This window comes from Macrosteles quadrilineatus, unplaced genomic scaffold, assembly GCF_028750875.1.
Source record: "Macrosteles quadrilineatus isolate MER2022 unplaced genomic scaffold, UCM_ALF_1.0 Scaffold_4__1_contigs__length_99947679, whole genome shotgun sequence".
Taxonomy (NCBI): Eukaryota; Metazoa; Arthropoda; class Insecta; order Hemiptera; family Cicadellidae; genus Macrosteles; species Macrosteles quadrilineatus.
The window spans coordinates 29,270,903-29,290,642 of record NW_026542597.1 but is presented as its reverse complement, the minus strand read 5'-3'; the positions used below and the strand labels follow the sequence as shown (position 1 = coordinate 29,290,642).

Genomic DNA, 19,740 nt, shown 5'->3' with positions numbered 1-19,740 from the left:
TTAACAAATTTACTTGAATTCCTTGTAAAAGAATCTCCACCACATATTCTTCCCTTTCTTGGATCAACTGGTTAAAAGGTGATCTGTGTAGTTTGTAATTATGCTTTAAAGCAAGCAGTTTATAATTAATAAGAATCGCAATCAAGATACGAAACGACGCAGCATGAAACGAAAGAAACGCGTGTCGACTGCTGTGAAAGTCTAATAACACGTCTACGTCGTGCGAGTCATCATTCATACGTATACGTATGGCGTACGTAATTAGATTTGACTTACGTGTGTCATTAAAACGAATTGAATTTCTGCAGACATTCTGCGCCAAGGAAATGTTGCGCTCTCTCCTCGCAAAGTAGTTAAAAGTTAAAACGCACTCGTAAAAAAGTTCGTTACAAAGATAATTCGTGACTTTAAAAAAACAGAAAATTCTACATATAACATTGTACCTAGTGCATTAAAAATGCGCACCAAACTATATTTACTGATGGTTTAACACGTCATGAAAATATGAAAAATATTTATCTGTGATATTCATCCAATCATTATAGTCCAATATAAATATATCGTGGTACAATTCAGAGGTCCGTTCTTATTATCAACACTCAAACAACACACGAACCAGAAACACAGTATTTTATTAGATTGATCAATAAAACATAGACTCATTCTAATAGTATTATCAATGAACATAATAACATCTGAGTAATATGGCCAAATCCTCTAATGATAGTACGCATAACATAATATATGAACATAATAATATCAGAATAACATGATCGATAAAATAAGCATCCGAATCACATAATGACCGGTAAAACGACCATTATATCCAAATAAAAATATGGTTAGTATAGTTATACATCTGATCAAATTTTCTATAAGCATCTTACTGTAATATCAAAATCAAGTGATCGATTACTGAACTAATACTTTTGATTTCGATACCGATCCAAGCTCTATAAAAGAAAAACTACTCTTTAAATGTTTCCAAAAACCTCGCCACCCAAGAGTTAACCCTCGGTTGCCAGATGTGGTTGTAGGATTGGGCAACTTGTTTCTCAAATTAGGCAAAATTAAGGAGTACTTGACCACGCGAACGAGACAGCCTGTAATTTGGAACACTGGAGTTGAAATCCTCGTTTGGACAATTAAAAGGTCCGGTTAAAGGGAAAGGTGGACGTGGACCGGCGATCTGATCGGACAAGGAACGTGGAATTGCACCAACAGAACTGTAGAAACTGGAAACTTGAAACTAGAAACTGGACTGGTGAATGTCAATATGTGGACTGAACAAGGATTGGAATTTAATCTAAATACTATACAGCCGGATTCTCTGTTATAATCTACAAAGAAAAGTGTAAAGGCTTTAATATTTAGAAATTCTCACAATACGTTGATCTACAAAACTACTTGCAGTAGCCAATGGCATTGGGTTAATACATCATTTTACAGTGGGCGATTACAACTCTTAAGACTAGTAATCATAATTAAGTATGGAAAATAATTTTAGCTCAGTAGAAAGGCCGAACCCATCTTTTGTGGTTTTTCAACTCCGTTTCTATGAAAAGAAATATTATTTTCACATAAAACAGTTCCAAGTGTTTATCTGAATCGTTAACCTCGTCGCTAAGGTCTTGCTTATCTTTCCTTTGTAAATGAGCCAATTACCATTGATAACGGGTCACGTGACTCCTGCAGACCGAGAGTGGAAGATGTTCGATGCCAACACTTCTATAGTCAACGGAAATTAACAACTTCAGGATACTCATGTTAAGAAAGAGTTAGTTAAACTGGTTTCGTGCTCTTAAAAATTGCAAAGCTTCACTTCAATTATATTTGTTTGATATTTGATAAATAAACAATTTTGATTTTGATTTACTGACGACTAAGGGGTTTTTGTCATGTAGTGAATGATTTCCCTTTATTAAGCATTTACATAAGGTGTGCGAGATAGCACAACTCGACAAGCTGCATATACTTAACATAATAGCTAGATTAGGCTTTTTAACATCAGGCATGTCTCAGTGGTGGAACGAAGTACTCACTTATTAGTTCGTTATTTCATTTTACATTTATATAAACACAAAATGCTACATGGATTTGAATGCGGGGTGAGTATAAAATAGAGTGAGGAGCCTCATATAAACATAATGTAGATTTGCTTTGGACTGGGAACGGTTGTTTCTTCAACTAGGATTATTATACAAAATCTAAAACAATTTGTCAGCATTGAATTGCAACGTGGCCGTGAGCGATCACTGTATCCACTCAGCTAACCAGAACAATTTAAAATTAGAATTCAATTGGGAATTTCTACATTCTAATCTAGAACCACGTTAGCCAGTAAATAAGCAATTCAGTTTTTTCCTCACTTTTCCAACTCCCATCGAGATATATATATTACACAGTATGTGTTTTCTCCCACATTAACACGCGCCTGAGACTAATGATATCTGTGGGAAGTAACTCAAACAGCCTACATAATGCAGTAAAGATCAATTATTGTACCATGGTAGGCGGTATAAGCCACTTGATGATGCACCGACACTAACACACTTCCCACGATGAGGTGAAACTGTTCGAGATTACGGAAAGAACAATCGGGTTTCTGCACAAGATCGGTAAGTGCTACCATGAACTAAGTAGATTACGTTATAGATTTTTCATCCTAGAGGCTAAGTTAAAGACAAAATTACATTATGTTGAATTACCCTCAACTAATCTTCAGCTTTTTTAATTCTTCAGTAGACAGTTCATAAACTTTATTTGACCTACTGCTGGTGTCATGATCTGGAAATTTATCTAAGGTAACAAATAACAGAGAGAAACTAACTTTGACTATCTTGTGATTCCTCCCTTCAATTGACGGTTCATCCACTTTGTGTGACCTACTGCTGGTGTCATTACGTGGCAATTCATCTACAAGTAACAAATAACAGACAACAAACACACACAAGATAATGTGTGTCCTACGTGACTGTGACTACACCTTTCAATTGACAGTTCATCCACTTTGTGTGACCTACTGCTGGTGTCATTACGTGGCAATTCATCTACAAGTAACAAATGACAGACAACAAACACACTCAAGATAACGTGTGTCCTACGTGACTGTGACTCCACCCTTCAATTGACGGTTCATCCACTTTGTGTGACCTACTGCTGGTGTCATTACGTGGCAATTCATCTACAAGTAACAAATAACAGACAACAAAACACACATAACATAATGTGTGTCCTACGTGACTGTGACTCCACCCTTCAATTGACGGTTCATCCACTTTGTGTGACCTACTGCTGGTGCCATTACGTGGCAATTCATCCACAAGTAACAAATAACAGACAACAAAACACACATAACATAATGTGTGTCCTACGTGACTGTGACTCCACCCTTCAATTGACGGTTCATCCACTTTGTGTGACCTACTGCTGGTGCCATTACGTGGCAATTCATCCACAAGTAACAAATAACAGACAACAAACACACACAAGATAAGAAGATGCCTCAACTAACATGATGATATAGTATTACGTACCGGTAATTGAAGCAATGGCCATTTTCAGTTGCCAAACTGAATTTCCTCAACGAATTTGTCAAACCGTTGGAAAATATTTAAAAATTATGTTACCTGGCCAAAGACGCCTAACAAAGTGGAGATAAGGAAATCAACAAACATTATATTTTAAGATAACATTTGTTTTAGATTTCTTGGCTCGTGACAAAACTAGGCTAACATTTGCATTTGCTAAAATCATGATACGTATTTTAATTTAAGACGTACCCAACTGACCTCTGTTCCCAGACAAAAAGGAGTTTGGTGGTTATTATAGTAGGAAGTTGTGAAGGAAAATCGACAAAAAACGAATACTTCTTGAAAGCAAGGCGTCCAAACATAGTACTAAATCATGTATCGAAACCTGTAAATCACAAGTACGATCTTTAAAAACATTCAATTCGTCAATTTATATAAATGTGTTTACGTTGTGACGCAGGTAAACCGTCATAGCACAAACAAGCGTGACGTCAATGAAATGTCCAATTCACGTTACAGTACTTTCCCTATCGCTTCAACAAGTTTTAAAATCGTACAAAATCAACTTAAAACTAAGACGCCTAAAACACATACTGTATTAGATAAAAACAAGAAATTAATTGTAGGAGTAGAGAAAATTATTCCATTAGGCTATATGCATCCAAAACTTTTAATTTTAAAGCACTCACTAATCATTTGAGTAGGAACAATCGACACGCTAGTTAAAATAACGGATTTCGTAACAAACTTGAAGGATACATTTTTACTTATTCTAAAATAAACACTAAAACGAACAAATCTCAGAAAAAATTTCCATAAGTTAAATTACGGTATTCAAACACACAAAACAACAACTTCTCTAATGTTGTCTAACTAAAAACTGCTTCAACTAAAAGAATTTTCAAATACCAAACCAACAACGCAGAACCATAGATGAAGTGGCAGAACGCACAGCTTTTACCGTTCCAGACCTATTTTGCTACTTCCACATCGACTTACTTAATAACTTCATCAAACTTTTACCTTGGTCGTCATGTTCCGGGTGTTCCGGGCTGTGGGCGCCTCTCAGGCAGGAATGGAACCCCCTGGAGAACCTCCTGGAAGCCGTCCCATGGCCGCCCCCCAGGCTACCTCCACTAACGTCCAAGGTGGACATCACAGGCACATAACACTAGACACTGTAGGGTACGGTCCAAGATGGAAGTACAGTCACTGGGGTCTTCACACAGTCAGAAGTCCACAGTGCTTATTCGGAAATCATTTAGGAGGTGAAAACCAGTAAGGTCTTCTGTAAGACCCTATGTTGTCCTATTGATAAACAGAGATTTTGAAAACGTCGTTTTTATTTGGATCACAAAAGATTTTAGTTTAGAAGATAGAATTGTCTATTGAGTCGATTTTTTACGTGGTAAAGATTGCGTAAAACTGTGTCAATCACCAATAAAAACTATAAAATTGTCAATAATTTTTAGTTAACTTCATAATACCCCTACTAAGGTCTCAAATCAGCTGAATACATTATCCTAATATGTTTATGAATACTGTAGGATACGTTGAGTTTTAAGTTTACTTTTGTAATTTCTCGTTTTTCACCAACTTTAACATTCTTAGCCAAATAAAAACATATATATGTAAAATATTGCTTACCCTCAAATACTACAACAAAAGGGCAATGCGTACAATTTATAATTTATCTAAAATAAGGAATAAACATTAAGTCGACATCAGCTAATTAAAACAACAATATTAAACATATAAGGGGAGGCGTCAGATTTTGAAAAAAGGATGAGAAGTCTGCGAAACGTTTCCTAAATCAATGTTCTAAGCTTGACTGTAGATGCACACAAAATTTGGTTTGATTTCTCTTATGTATATAATACAAAAAATTAAAATTCATTAACTAAAATCTTAATCTTAATACCTTAAAAATGCAGCCGGAAAATTATTCTAATATACACAAAAATATCAAACCGTTAGTTTTTTCCCCCATAGAGATTAGCAAGAAACAATGACACTTCTATCTCTTCCGTTACTGTCTTGGGCGGAAGATAAGATATTAATAGGCGGATGTCTCTTACAACCATTGTAAGGCCGGGGCCACACGTGGCGGATCGTCCGCGTGGCTTATGATCGCGCGATCATAAGCCGCGCAAAGGTGTCCCGGCCACACGGGGCGGATGAACCGCTTCCGGTTGAGGTTTCCCAGCCTACGTACTGTAAGATTAGAACATTGTTTAGTTCACTCGTTCTTGTTGTAGTCATGGACGAAACACTTATGTTAGTTTGTGAATTAGAAGCGTGTGGTGAGCTAGAGCCTAAGGTTAACCGAAATCATTGGGTTCATCCTTTCACAACCGATAAACCATTTGTGTCCCAAACCTTTTACGAGCACATGCGAAACCATAGTTCGGAGCTTTTTTTTACTATTGCATGTAAATATCATCGTTTGATGAGCTACTTCAATTGCTTTGACCGCATATAACTAAAAGGAAGATACTCTAATGAGAAATGTACAACATGAAATACAACATGAGAAATCCCACGGACATGGTTTGTATTAACAAGTTCTATGTATTTGTCTGTATCGAACATTTTACACCTATAAACCAAAACGAACAAGCACGAATGCTGGTTCTCGAACTCGTTCGAATAAACGACACGTAGGTTTACACGTTTGTACCAAATTTCATCAAAATCGGATCATTTTTGCTTGAGCTATCGCGCTAACGGACACATATATATATGAATTTGAACGGATGGTGTTTTTGGCCTCTAGGGACCTCAAGACGAAAAATAAAATCGGTCCAGGGTCCAGGTCTTACCATGAGTACTACGGTAATAGCTTATTCCCTATATGGGAAATTCGCTAAAAACAACTACAATAATGCTTGAAAATGAGCTCCAACCGCGCGGACAATCCGTATCGTGTGGCCACTCTCATAAGACTACGTGTGTCATCCCCTCCAACGCGGCTTATGATCGCGCGGACGATCCGCGACATGGCGCGGACAATCCGCCCAGGCGGCTTAGGATCGCCCCGTGTGGCCACTCTCATTTGATTCAATGTGTTGTCGTACCACGCGGATCATCCGCGCGGACCGTCCGCGCGGATGATCCGCGTCGTGTGGCCCCGGCCTAACAAACCCGCCTTAAACTGAACTTAATAACCGACTTAACATGTTTGCGTATTATCATTGATTTTGGATTAGTACTCCAAAACTTCTCATCCACTTGTAAAACTAAAGCCTGTTCATATAAGAGTTTTTTTACGAAATTTGCCTGTTACTTCTATTGGTGGCTACTGCGAGTATCATTCTTTGATTATAAAACCAGGAAAAGCAATAATAAAATAACCCCGCCGCAGCAAACCTGCAGACTAAGCGAATTTCTATTTGCCTGATTGGATTTACACTGAAATGTCTACTTAAAAATATAACATTTATTCCCTATTCAAATAGAATTAGTTTAACAAGTACTTAGGTTTGCTGCATCAGGGAGGGTAAAACTGTTTTTTGTTTTTTTTTAAATAGTTAGTAAGAAATAAAAACATTTTCCAAATTTGATCAAAATATGTTCATAAACAAGCACTACAACAGTTTACTTATTCTCCATAAGAATAACATGGGAATTTTAAATTTACAATTTTTTGGAATTTTCTCCGTAACCATTTGGCGCATAATAACGCTTCAATATACTAAATTATTTGTTTTTTTTAAGCTCTACAAAATGGTTTGGAAAGAAATTGCTAAATTTTATGTTTTTTGGGTCAAAAATGGGAAAAAACCTATTTTTACCCCATAAAACCCCCCGTAAACCCCCGTTCCCATGGTCCGATCATGCTGGATCGCGAACTCGTTCAAATAAACGTAGGTTTACACGTTTGTACCAAATTTCATCAAAATCGGATCATTTTTGCTCGAGTTATCGTGCTAACGGACACACACACATATATATATATATGAATTTGAACGGATGGTGTTTTTGGCCTCTAGGGACCTCAAAACGAAAAAAAAATCGGTCCCGCGTCCAGGTCTTACCATGAGTACTACGGTAATAGCTTATTCCCTATATGGGAAATTCGCTAAAAAGATAGTTTTACTCTAAAACATAATTTTAAAGATGGTGAAATTAAAATAGTCGAATTTTAAAAATCAACACGAATAGTACGTTTTCCGGACAAAGGCATACTTAAAATATTATTTAACTTATTGATAGAGTCAAATAAAAAAGGTAGACCTAATGTGTTTACTCAGGTATAGTAAAAAAAACGTAAAAATCTTTAGATAAATTAATTTAAGTTAGTTGAAGTTCGTCTAGTAAAAAAAGAAAGGCATTCCCCATAATCTTGGTCACTTTCAAGTGTACAAACACAATATAGCAATGTCCTAGTCCATTACCTAAGAAAGAAAAGTAAGCAATTACACAAGTAATTTAATCCACACCTAATTACTTAGCGGACCGAGTCGTTGCAAAATCGCCCTTTGCACGGCACCGGATGTCGGCCAATCCGGGGGAACCTGTTGTATTGGCGGGTAAATCAAAGCAAAAGTAACAGCTGACATGACAACAATGCAAAGTAGTTTATTCCGTGTACGATTTTAAGTTATGCATAAATAATGGGATGTAGCTAAACAGGTTTTTGTGAAAACATGGAAACAATTTCGTCGCTTCTTTTAGCACGTGAAGTTATTAGCCACTAAAATGCTGGTTTCTATCTATATTGTGAAAATAAACGTTCCCGCACGGATCGGTTTGGCGACCTATATAGATTTATTTTTCCATCGTAAAGGGAACCAATTAACAATAAGTAGTACTCGTCTGAAATTTTAACCAACAAGTACGCCCACGGTGGGTCATTACCCGTAAATCATATACAGTAGATTCATTTTCAGACCAAATGAAAACTCACATGAGCACAACAAAACGTAATTTATATTTTTTAAAGATAAAATCTACTTGTCCAGCAGTATCTTAATGTTTCCTACTTCCCATTTTCTTAAAATTATCAGCTTTCCACAGGCGCGGCAGATTCGTGTTGTCGTGTTGCGTTGTAGAAAATTGGTAATTACAGAAGGAAACAATCAGCTGGGAAGTACCATTGTTGCTTATGTTAATCAGCTGTTGCAGCCTACATCACGTGGGCTTCAACAGCTGACTGAGCCGATGATTGTCAGTTTATGACAGGTAAGACAATAGACAACGTATTTAATTCCTTATTGTTTTCTGTAATAATTAGGGTTTCTGTAATTTCCTTTGTTTGTAGATGAGATTTTCTATGAGGAAAGCTTATAGTCAACATCTTAGTATTTACATAAAGTTTATTTTAGTAAAGGCCGATAAATTATTTATTCGTCAAATCTATTTGAACATGTAAACAATCATGTTTAGGCCTATTTAACGTATTTAAATGATGTAAATAATATAAAAAAGTAAATAAAATATTTAATGTAACACTTTTATCGTATGTGACTTTATCACGACTGTTAATATTTATAGAGATTTAAGTTAATTACGTGCAATAACATAAAGTGTTAATAAATCACTCTTCTAATTAGTAGTATTTCCATTGAAATACCTATGTAAGCAATATTTGGTTTAATCGACTTTAAAATCTGTAGAAAGCAGATTTTACAGTCCAATTTAAAAAGAAAGTCGGCGACTTTGGAGGGACCGGACCTCGGTCAGCTGTGAGACTTGTTCTGGCGGGTAATTATGCATACTTTCCCGCGCTTTTACTTTCATCCGCCATATCACTATCGACACCATCGGTAATCCGTTGGTATGATCAGCAATGAGGATTAGATATGCATGTTTACCTCGTAATTGATTGGCGAGTAGTTGTTGCTACTTCCAAGCCACCTTCTATACTAACTGTGACGTGCATTCGTTCACTTTCTTCGTATGAAAAGGTACCTACATCAGCGAACACAGAATATACATTTCTATTTTCTATTCTGTGTTCACTGAGTTTATTTTACTAATGTAGGAAATGTCGCTTGCAATGATGCGTACAAAAACTACGATTCTGCATCATTTCTTAGTACTGTTTGTGAAGATTAATAGTGTTTCATTCAATCAATTATCACTAACAGTGCTTAGATTAAGTTGAAGTGCTGTTAAGGCTTTTGGTGTACCTACATCGAAATCGAATCTTTTATTGACATTTTTAGAATGCTGCTAGAAACATCTTGTCCTTCAAGAAAGTCTTAAGGCATATGTTTAGTGAGATATCCGGTAAAGTACCATTGCACAGTGTACTGATTTCGACAGAATTGATTTTTTTTTAAATGTAAATCAAACAATTTTGCGTTTTACTCTTACTGTATATTATAGTACGATATTGCGTAGGTATACTGTAATACGTTAGTTTTGAAGTTGATAAAATGACATGTAAATACCACACATTATGGCATTGACGTTTTGAGGTGTTACCGGGTGAACAAATGCCTTAACACTGTCTTCAGCTGATCCTTATCAATAATTATTTTCTAAATTAGGCACCTAGTGTATTTAGCGATCAAATGTCTTGGGTCTTTACTGATTAAATAGCCACTGTATTGCATCATTACGTTTATTCCGAAATGGGTATATACCTATATATTGTGTGAAACACCTTGGTTTAAAAACAATTTCACAACCAATATTTATTAAATCCCTCTGTAAATTAGTTTACAATCAAAAGTTAAATTGCCTTACAACTTTTGACGTCGGAACCGTTTGATCATTTCTAAAAAGCTATTACAAGTTAAACAAACCACAAAATCCTTAAGTGTGATCCAAATAAAAACAAACACAGTAAACTTCGGATGAGTCACCAAGTAAACAAACTTTGACAAACACAACACGAAACCGACACACACTTCCAACAGCACAGCTTGTAACCGACTGACGCCACGCGCGCGCTTGCTTCGAGTCCAACAATGAGATCAGCTGTTACCTCCCCCCCTCCCCTTATAGTGAAGTGATCACAGCTGATTTGAGCTCTCGCTCGTACTTCATGACATCTAACCTTTTGATTTATATAGTCTGGTCAATTTATCAACGTTTATCAAATTGTATCTTGTATTTATAAAATTGTCCAATATCATAATATGATAGTATTGATACTGTATGATGACGGAGACGTGTATACTTGCAGAGATGTTTATATTGACGAGGTAGGCCTATTAACCGTCGATGATTGAAAAGTTCGTAACAAAATTATAATATTAAAATGCAATTTTTTAATTAGAACTTAAAATATTGTGCTTCTAAAGAGAATGTATAGACCCTACAGTACCACCGACATCAGCGGAATCGGGATTTTAGCATTCGATTGGATTTTTGGGGAAACATATAAATTATTCGAACATTTTCTTCCAGTTCTCAAATTCTCTTTTTTCGAGCAATGCGTATGATAATAATTTGGTTGTAAAATTAGTTATTCATACTTTAAAGCCTAAAGCTATTGTAAAAAAATAGTTCCGAAGCTAAAAAAAGGTAAAATATTATGATTATAGCACTACATTATTGATAATTTAAGATAAACCTACATAAAACATGTATAAAAATACAGCCAAGATTCAAAAGTTAAATGTTTTTAAACATTTTACCATTTACACCCAAAATGTTGTAGAAATATGTGAATTACCTGTAAAAGCATAAGGTGTGTATACAATTTAATCACAATACACGGAATTATTCTTTTACTCTTTTAGATAAACTTAACTACTTGAGATACACGCACTTTAAACCCCTGAAAGTAATTTTTGACTATGGTGGGTTGGAAAGATAAAGAAATCGCTGGTAGGGGGATTTTAAGGTGCTTAAGGAAAATACACATCTGGTTGGGTACTAACAAGGGCAAAGTAGTCTTGCTGTATACTTATTCCCTTATAGTTTCGTGATGTTTCGGACCAGGGAGCCTTTCCCCCATTGGACTGAGGCTGTTCTAGGCTGTCCTTCGAGGACCTTGTCACTACTACAGTAATAATGAAGAGGTGCGTATATCGGTTTTGAAATGTTGCAAAACAAATCAAAACCCGATCAAACACAAACTCAATCAAAACTAGACATTACAACTCCCAAAACCACTGTCATTTCATATTGCCACATCGACACTAACAAGCCAATAACATGTTTCCCCACTGAATCGATAAATCACACAATTTCGATACAAATCTAACCTCAAACCTCCATTTAGTCACTGCGCGACTGTTTTGGAGGGAAAGGCGGAGTGAGTCACGTGAACCTTGACACAGAGCAAGCAAACACGATCTGCCATGGAGTATGCAGCGAGTACGGCTACAGAAGCGGATTTGTAAGGTTGTTTTGTTATCCGTGTGACTCACGGTTTCAAGGTCATGTTCAATGTTGATAAGCGGCGAGTTGCATGGTGATAACATGATAACATTCATGTAATAGTTGTAATAAGGTAAATAGACACGTTTAGCTGGTATCCTATTATAGGTGTGTACGAATTGTATAGTTTTTCCAATATGTCCAATGTGTCCAATAATAGTGTTTGAAAACGTAATGACCTTATATTTATTATTTTCATTCGTTTACAGGTTTTGTTGACATTCTAAATTCCTACATAGGTAAATGTTTCAGGAATATTTCTGTTTGTTGTTTGTGATTAGAGTACGGATGTAATCACATAAGCTCTGCACACCTTAAGTCATACATACTATTTTACTTATTCTGTAATATTTACAAAAAAATAGACAATTTTAAAGCTGCCGCAATGGCGATCGGTTTTGACCAGTCGTGATACCATTGATTATATAAACACACAATATTGACCATGAGTTTGTATAGTCAATGGTGAAGCTGATTGTTTCGCCTTGGTCGTTAAAATTCAGCTAATTTTGTAAAGAAACACAGTGTAGGTTCACTGATGAAGTAGACTATATTTGAGCTTTTTCTAAAAAGAAAATTTCAGAACCAGAACGCAGAACTGCTAGGTGGGAAGTCAGAATTGCTGTCCGAATAACAAAAGCAAAGAAAACAAAGTTTGAATTGTAATGCAAATTTGCTTTTAAGCTCTTGTAGCTTCAGCTAGAGATGTGCCCGACGTCTCGGAAAGTTTTAGCGAGGTTTCGTTAAAATAACAGCTAAAATAGAGGTAATTGTCGTAAAACGTTACACAACAGAGAAGAGTTTTTAATTTCGACTTTTTTTATTTAGCTAAGAGAAAATAGTTGAATAATGTTAATCTATTGAACTGTTGAGAGTAGGCAACATAATATGATCATGAACCTCCATAAGTTTAGTTTGGAAAATACTTTGCAGCCGAAAAATCAAATTTCGTGGAAAGTTATTGATGTATGTAAGAAGAACTAACGATTTTCCATCCACGGTTAAAACACAACGAGTATCGTAACGTTAAAAGTTTATTTTACCTTTTTCTGGAATTAAATAGGTACTGTACTAAAATTTCGCTCAACATAAGAGTACCTATCTCATTTTGATTGTCTAACTAAACAACATCTAACATATCTGACAAGTTTCAAGTTCATTTCACAAGGTTTCAGAGATAGGTCATTTCCTCCCTTATTTCTGCAACAGAAAGTAAGCAGACTGTAGACTCATAAAAACCTGGACTTTTCCCCAACCGCACCTACCTATGTACGGAATATTTCTCATCGGCACCGCTGCAGTGTGCCAGATGGCACGTGCCTCTTCCTCCTTATCACTCGCATACCAACTAACTCGACGTGACAGCCTGATAAGGCACTTCCGGGTCATTCCTATGTGACGTCACAGTGGTAACTACAAAACGTCACGGTAAAATCGCCTCGACCTACTGTTTGTGCTCAGCTGGTGGACAGCAACAATGAAACAGCTGATTCAAATAACTGAATAGTGCTTGGATTAAAGTGAATGAAAAATACATCTGAAATAGGTTTTATAGTATACAAAAATCCGTAACTGGAAAAATAGATAAAATTTACAACTTGGAAGTAGAAAGGGTAGATACAACGACTTGCAACCAATTAATTTATTTTTAGGTTATTCAAACTGTTTGAAATCCAAACAGAATTTAAGGTTGCAAAGATATAGGAATACAGTTACAGTATAGTGTATTGGTTAATGTAACCTTTTTACATTAATGTGTAAATTGTTCTCCATATTCTCGTACAAAAAGTTTAACCAGTTTTGTATTAGCAGGAGCCGTCCTTGCAGTTTGTTACTTTTTTTACATTTCATGTTCTTTCCAGCGGATTTTAAAGTATTAATATGTTATAGGTGGCTCAATTAAATAATTAGGTTCACTAAATATTTACCTCAATTTTTATGGGACTAAAAAGTATATCCTACGGTAGTCTAAAGTTAATAGATAGGCGAAATAATGGCATAATTTGCACTTCAATGCAGAGATTGAGCACCCAGCAGACACTGACTGATGCTGGTTATGGTAGGCCTATACCATTGCTAGAAAATAAAACGTTGTTTGCATCCGTGCGATCACACAACACTAAACACAGTAACACACAACACCTAAATCTATCAAAGCTGTCCTCATTCTGTCTATACCTAATCAATAAACAATGTTCATGAACAACTTAGCCACTATTCTTATTAATCCTCCGTTTCTTTCACAGCTTTACATTCCAATCCAATGCAAAGTTGGAACTCGTTCATACATGGGATAAAACCAAACATAAAATAAGATTTCAATTAATCTATTTCCCAACAACGCTTTCAAAACAGCAACATAGCAGATGGATACATAGTACATGTAATATGCTTATACCTTGAGCGTGGCTAGAATTCAATTTATATCCAACGTCGTATTAAGTCACGACCCAATAAATTGGACTGATCGACTCTGCGGTTAGAAGATTGACTAGAAAGTCCTGTTCAGAAGTACATTGTCGTAAAGGTAACTGATTTGAGATGTTTATTGGTTTCGGCGTGTTCAATAGAGCAACTGGGTTAGAAATTTAGAAACTATCTGATCTTTCTCGCCGTATTAGAACTTTTTTGGGAAGTGAATCAGTGAAGTACGTCGGCAAAACGTTTACTGGATATTCGTTTAATTGAGTATGTCTTTCGATCGTTCATGAATAGAAGAGATAACCTTGCAAATTTCTGACAAGCTGTAGTAAATAAATACGATTTAATGTAGTACAGTTTTTCTATGTTCGAGCTGGTTCAATGGTAGATTTTCCATTGTATAAAATACTCCAAACAACTTGTACCAAAAGTTAATGATCTCTTAAAAGTTATAGGCCTAATAATTCTTCAAAAACATCAGTTTTAGAAGGGACAGACTGAAAACGCATACAAGAGAGTCTGTTTTAAGTGTCTATTGAAAATATGTCTAATGATATTTTATTTTTATGAGTTTTCTTTACATTCTGTACCAACAAAACAGGACTCAATACCTTCAAAACGAAGTTTCCCAAGCAGTTTGCAAGCTAACGTGGCAACTCCGCTACCTTTCTTCATTGACTTAGAAAAAAAAATCTGAAAAAACAAATAAAAAAAACATGAAAACGCTTATTTCATGCACCGGAGGAAAACATCCCTTAAAACCCCTCAGCAGATCTCCAAGGATGATGAATCTGTACGGTAGCTTGTCAATGTTTTGCAGTTCCCAACTGTTACCGAGCCGAACCGGTCCAAGTGTCTTTATTCAAGTCACGAACGATTAATCGCTTGTCGACACATCAGCAGGACGAATCAATCACAGAGGGTCTACACAGTCAGCTGTTCACCTCTCCCAACGCCTTGTGGCCGAGGACAATGCGGAATCTTCTGATTAATTCGGCGACTTGACGCACGGGGTTCCACAAGGGTCAGTGCCGGGGCCCTTTCTGTTTCTTTCCCATGTGTTGTGCTGGAGGCAACCGGTCTATTCTTGGCTGATTACACTTGTTTTGTTGTCGTTACAAGACAGTTACAAGTGGGAGTTGTCAGTCACCAACTGGTTTTTAACCCTTCTGAATTATGTGCAATGTAAATAATGGTTAGCTTATCTGCAAGGGGGAGAGTCGAAATGTTACACCCGATTTACATCTACCGTTATTAGGGACTCTATAGTAAATTAATTAATTCAATTTCTTTGCTTTTCTGGCAAAAAGAAGTAAAAGTATTTTAAAGGATTTTATGAAGAAGGCTTATTTAAGATGTTGCAAAAAGGTTAGGAGTAATATTTGATTATAAACACCGGTTCCTTAACTCTTTCTTAACATCAATCAGGATAAGTTATTGGAACCACCCGCTAATTCTGAGAATTTCGACTCAAACTAGTCGATACAACCTCACTACCAATAAGTATACATTGTATCACCATGTAAAAGTTGTAGCCAAATGTATAGTAAGAGTTCAAATAACCAACAGATGTGTACTGTAAAATACATTTTAGATTAATATACTGTCCACCGTTCTTGTAATACAGTATTTCAAAACTAAAAGAAATCGTATTGAGAACTATAACATCTCCGATGTCCCCCAGATTTAAAAACGCTAAGGAGGAAATGTAATTGCAAGAGTACACGGAACGCTAACTCAATTATGTTTTCGTGTTTTTCCTGGCTTTATACGGTCCATATTAAAGGTAAAACTTCAGAATCCAAAGTCTAACTTCTCCCTTCTTTCCCCCAAATTAATTACTTCCCTGATTTTTCAGTCCAGTATCTCAATTATCCTTCTACCCTCTCCGCTGTTTCGTTTCCCTACCTGCACAGCCGGAAACCATACCATGATTATTTGTCACCGACAAGACAATGTTGACCAGCATCTTGCAACTGTCCGACATAAACGGTCGGAAGTAACTGTGACTGTAATAACTTCCGTTACACTGGCACACTGACCAACACGCAATTACAAATTGCTTTTGTCGGAATGTAGGCCAAAACAGTAGCGCGCGTTTGATTCTTCATCGCAATTGGATCAAATGCTTCAAAAGAGAGCTTTGGAGAAGACAATTTTCAAACCTAGACATTTCCTACACTATGACCTAGCTGTAACGCTTCCTCCATCTTTCCTACGACTTATTGTTTAGCAGAGTATTGAGTTGCGGGAACCCGAGACGCGGAAAGGCACGGGTTCTGGTCAAGACCTTGGACCAACGTCGAGTTGTCAAGTGTGAAGTGTCAGATGTTTTTTGACATGGCTGCCCTCTGCACTTCACACTTCACGTGGGGCTTCGTAGAAAACAGACACATTGTGTCAAAGAAAATTACTGGCTATGAACTGTGGCCAACAAATACGCCGAGAAATTGTGAAGTGTAAAAGTGTAATTGTTAAGACATGCGTGTCCTCTGATCTTAACACTTCATGTTAGGCCTTGTAGACAAACATTCTGTCTCTGTTGAAGAAAGACAAGGATAGTAACCATAGTTAATTGTTGGCAGTTCGTTCTCTTTTAACACTTAGCATGGAAACGACATTAACTCGTATTTCCTAGAAATGATAATTATAAACAAAGGATATGAGTGGACAAAAGGTAAAAGTAGAACATGCATGTCAAACTGATAAAAGTGCATACTTCAGTAACTACGTCGGAGAGATAATACTTATGTATAATTATCGCACGGAAAACACCCGTCACAATTTACAAAACTATTGTAAACGTTTGAAATAATCTAGTGATTAGTGCGTCTTGCGAATGACAAATCAGTTTAAAATACGACTAAAAATAGAAATATAGTTTTTTAGTTATTGTAATTTAAAATGTTAGTAAAACTTATGACTGCAAAAAAATGTTCTTAAAGTTGTGAAAAAGCACAAATTTGTATGTGTGTTGATTTAATCTCAATCCAAAGTTGCGTGGAACAAGAAATTTTAACACGACTTCACGAAAAATACAAATGTCAAAAATTTGATTTTGGCGGGAACCAGTGATGTTTCTATTTAACCACACAAACACGATCATGCAGTTTTGGCGGGAACCAGTGATGTTTCTATTCAACCACACAAACACGATCATGCAGTTTTGGCGGGAACCGGCCCAAGGCCTGGGACCTCACTTGCCCAATACTGCAGACAGTTTCCCAACATTACGTCACTGTAGTGAACAGTTTAGTGACATGTTCCCATACGTTACACGAGTGTTGTGAGAGTGAATGTTAGTGGAGACATCACGCACACGCAACGATAGGTTACATCTACAATTGTTGAAAGGAGGTAAATTCGACTCGTGTGCAAACGAGGGGTCAAAACTACACGAAATGTTTTGGGCATTGTTTGTCATGAATAATACTTACGATACATCGGGTTTTATATTTTAGGGAGTTCATAGCGGCCAACAGCATGCTATTTAAAACATCTCTGACCAGTCATCTGGGTAATTTCTATAAAATCTAATAAGCATCCTAAACACCCTATAAATCCAGCGGACGAATTCAATGAAGCTGCCAAATCTGGGTTAGTCTAGCGTTCTTACGTGGTAAATGCTTGTTTATAAAAATATATACTTGATACCTCACATAAAACCTGAAGATTGAAAACGTAATGCTTCTTATATGTTACATTTTCGCAGTAATTAATAATCGCAAGAGGTACATGTAAGGTTGAGGCTCAACGGAAAATATGTAGTACAACAACACAACACACAGCTGATACTACAATATATTCCAAAATTAAATCGTGCTGTATACAAGATCATCTCAAGCCAGTGCAATTACTGTATTTTATTCGAGATAGCCCTAACATTAGTTCGTTGTTGGAAAACAGCTGACTTTCCCTAATCAGCTGATTTTACGCTACGTCCCGGTGCTTACATCTGTGAGCAAAACAAGCAACAACAGAAATCAGCTGATCGACTTTGCATTGGATCGAGGACACTGTCATTGGAGCGAACAATTGGACAATTACAACAAAGACTAAACACTTGTGTGAAATCGTCTTTGGATAATCGTGAAAGTAAAAGATATGCTGTTGAAAGAAAGGTAGTTTTGCGTTTTTAAATTGTTCTCACTGTCAACACTATAGGGGCTAAGTTGCACAATTAATCCTGATCACCTGATTATACTCTAGTTCATTGTTGACGAAAAATACGAGAAAATTAGTCAATCAGAACGATTCATTCCAGTTATAAAACAAGCTTTGTACATTTTCTCTGGTACTTACTTATATTTTAGAAAGCCCACTCCTTTTCTGGTACTTACCTGCAAATAAAGATAGATTTAATAGCATGGAGTCCTATGTTAAAAAAAAATACTCGTCTTAAAAATTAACTTATTACTGGAATAGTAAATAGCTTTTCAGTAGCACTGTAAATTATAAGTGTAATGATATAGACAGATTGTGAATAAAAAACATCTACTAACTCATATGCCTGTGTTTATTCAGCAATGATCACATTACGCCTCTACCGTGCTACTAAAAATGGAGCACTCCATGCAAACAATGTTAGTGCAGAGATATATTGATTGGTCTCAATTTGTTTATGATTTTCAAATGCTAACTATACCCTATTGCCACACTTTCATGATGGTGATTTTTACACAAAACTGTAAATTATGGTTTACTATTAATTAAGATCATTGTTTATCGAAATTACGTGTAGGTTTTAAAACCAAAACCATTGTTGATAGTAAACCTGTTTTTACAGTACTCTAAAGGGCTAATTTTGTCTTGTCTGTGGTCATACCCCGTTGGAAATTAAAAAAATAATATTATAGCTCAAACATCACCTATATACTGTCATACAACAAATGCAAATTGGAAAAGTCAAATAAATCAATAGAAACCAACCTTGCCAACTGTTCGAAAGTTGGCCATAAAGTTGGACCTTAGCCAGTAAACTACACACATTGCAAGCCAATTACAAGGGCGTTGGATAATGCAAATCATTTAAACCACTGTTGTGGCTTTCACCTTAATTATGGTTACATGGGTACAGCGACTTAAGCATGCTACTTCAGCGTAGGAGAAGAAAACGCGCCTGCCTACGCGCAACGTGAAAACTCAATACTCTATACTAGAATTATTTTTATTTGTGGTTTACGTACATTCAATCATACCTAGGGTTACAGACACAAAGTCAGATAAAATCAAGTATAGTAGAGAATTATCATGTGGGCGAGCATCGGCGAAATTAAAAGGGCAAAGCCCTCAAAGCAGCCGCGCTGCGTAGGTTAAGATTATTATCTTTCTGTGAGTAATAGAGTACGAATATGGTGAGGGTAGGCGGGTAGTGAGTAGTAAGCATAGTCTTACTCAATACTCTGGCGAAATCACGTGGGACTAAAAAACAAGACTTCAAGACAGT

At 36.3% G+C, this 19,740-nt stretch overlaps 1 protein-coding gene across 6 annotated transcripts in view; it reads right to left on the bottom strand.

Annotated features, from left to right (window-relative positions):
* LOC128993365 (ras GTPase-activating protein raskol) overlaps positions 1-19,740 on the bottom strand; it is a 318,987-nt gene that overhangs the window by 126,501 nt on the left and 172,746 nt on the right. Inside the window, exons 1-2 of one of the 6 annotated variants that reach the window (XM_054417221.1) lie at positions 10,289-10,406; positions 4,557-4,841 (exon numbers count right to left, since the gene is read on the bottom strand). The exons of 4 other annotated variants lie outside the window; for them this stretch is intronic. In XM_054417221.1, coding sequence (XP_054273196.1) covers positions 4,557-4,689 — 133 coding nt within the window. In that variant the 5' untranslated portion in view covers positions 4,690-4,841; positions 10,289-10,406. Of the gene's footprint in view, positions 1-4,556; positions 4,842-10,288; positions 10,407-19,740 lie in introns of those variants that run through there. One more of the 6 variants, XM_054417222.1, reaches the window with a different exon arrangement.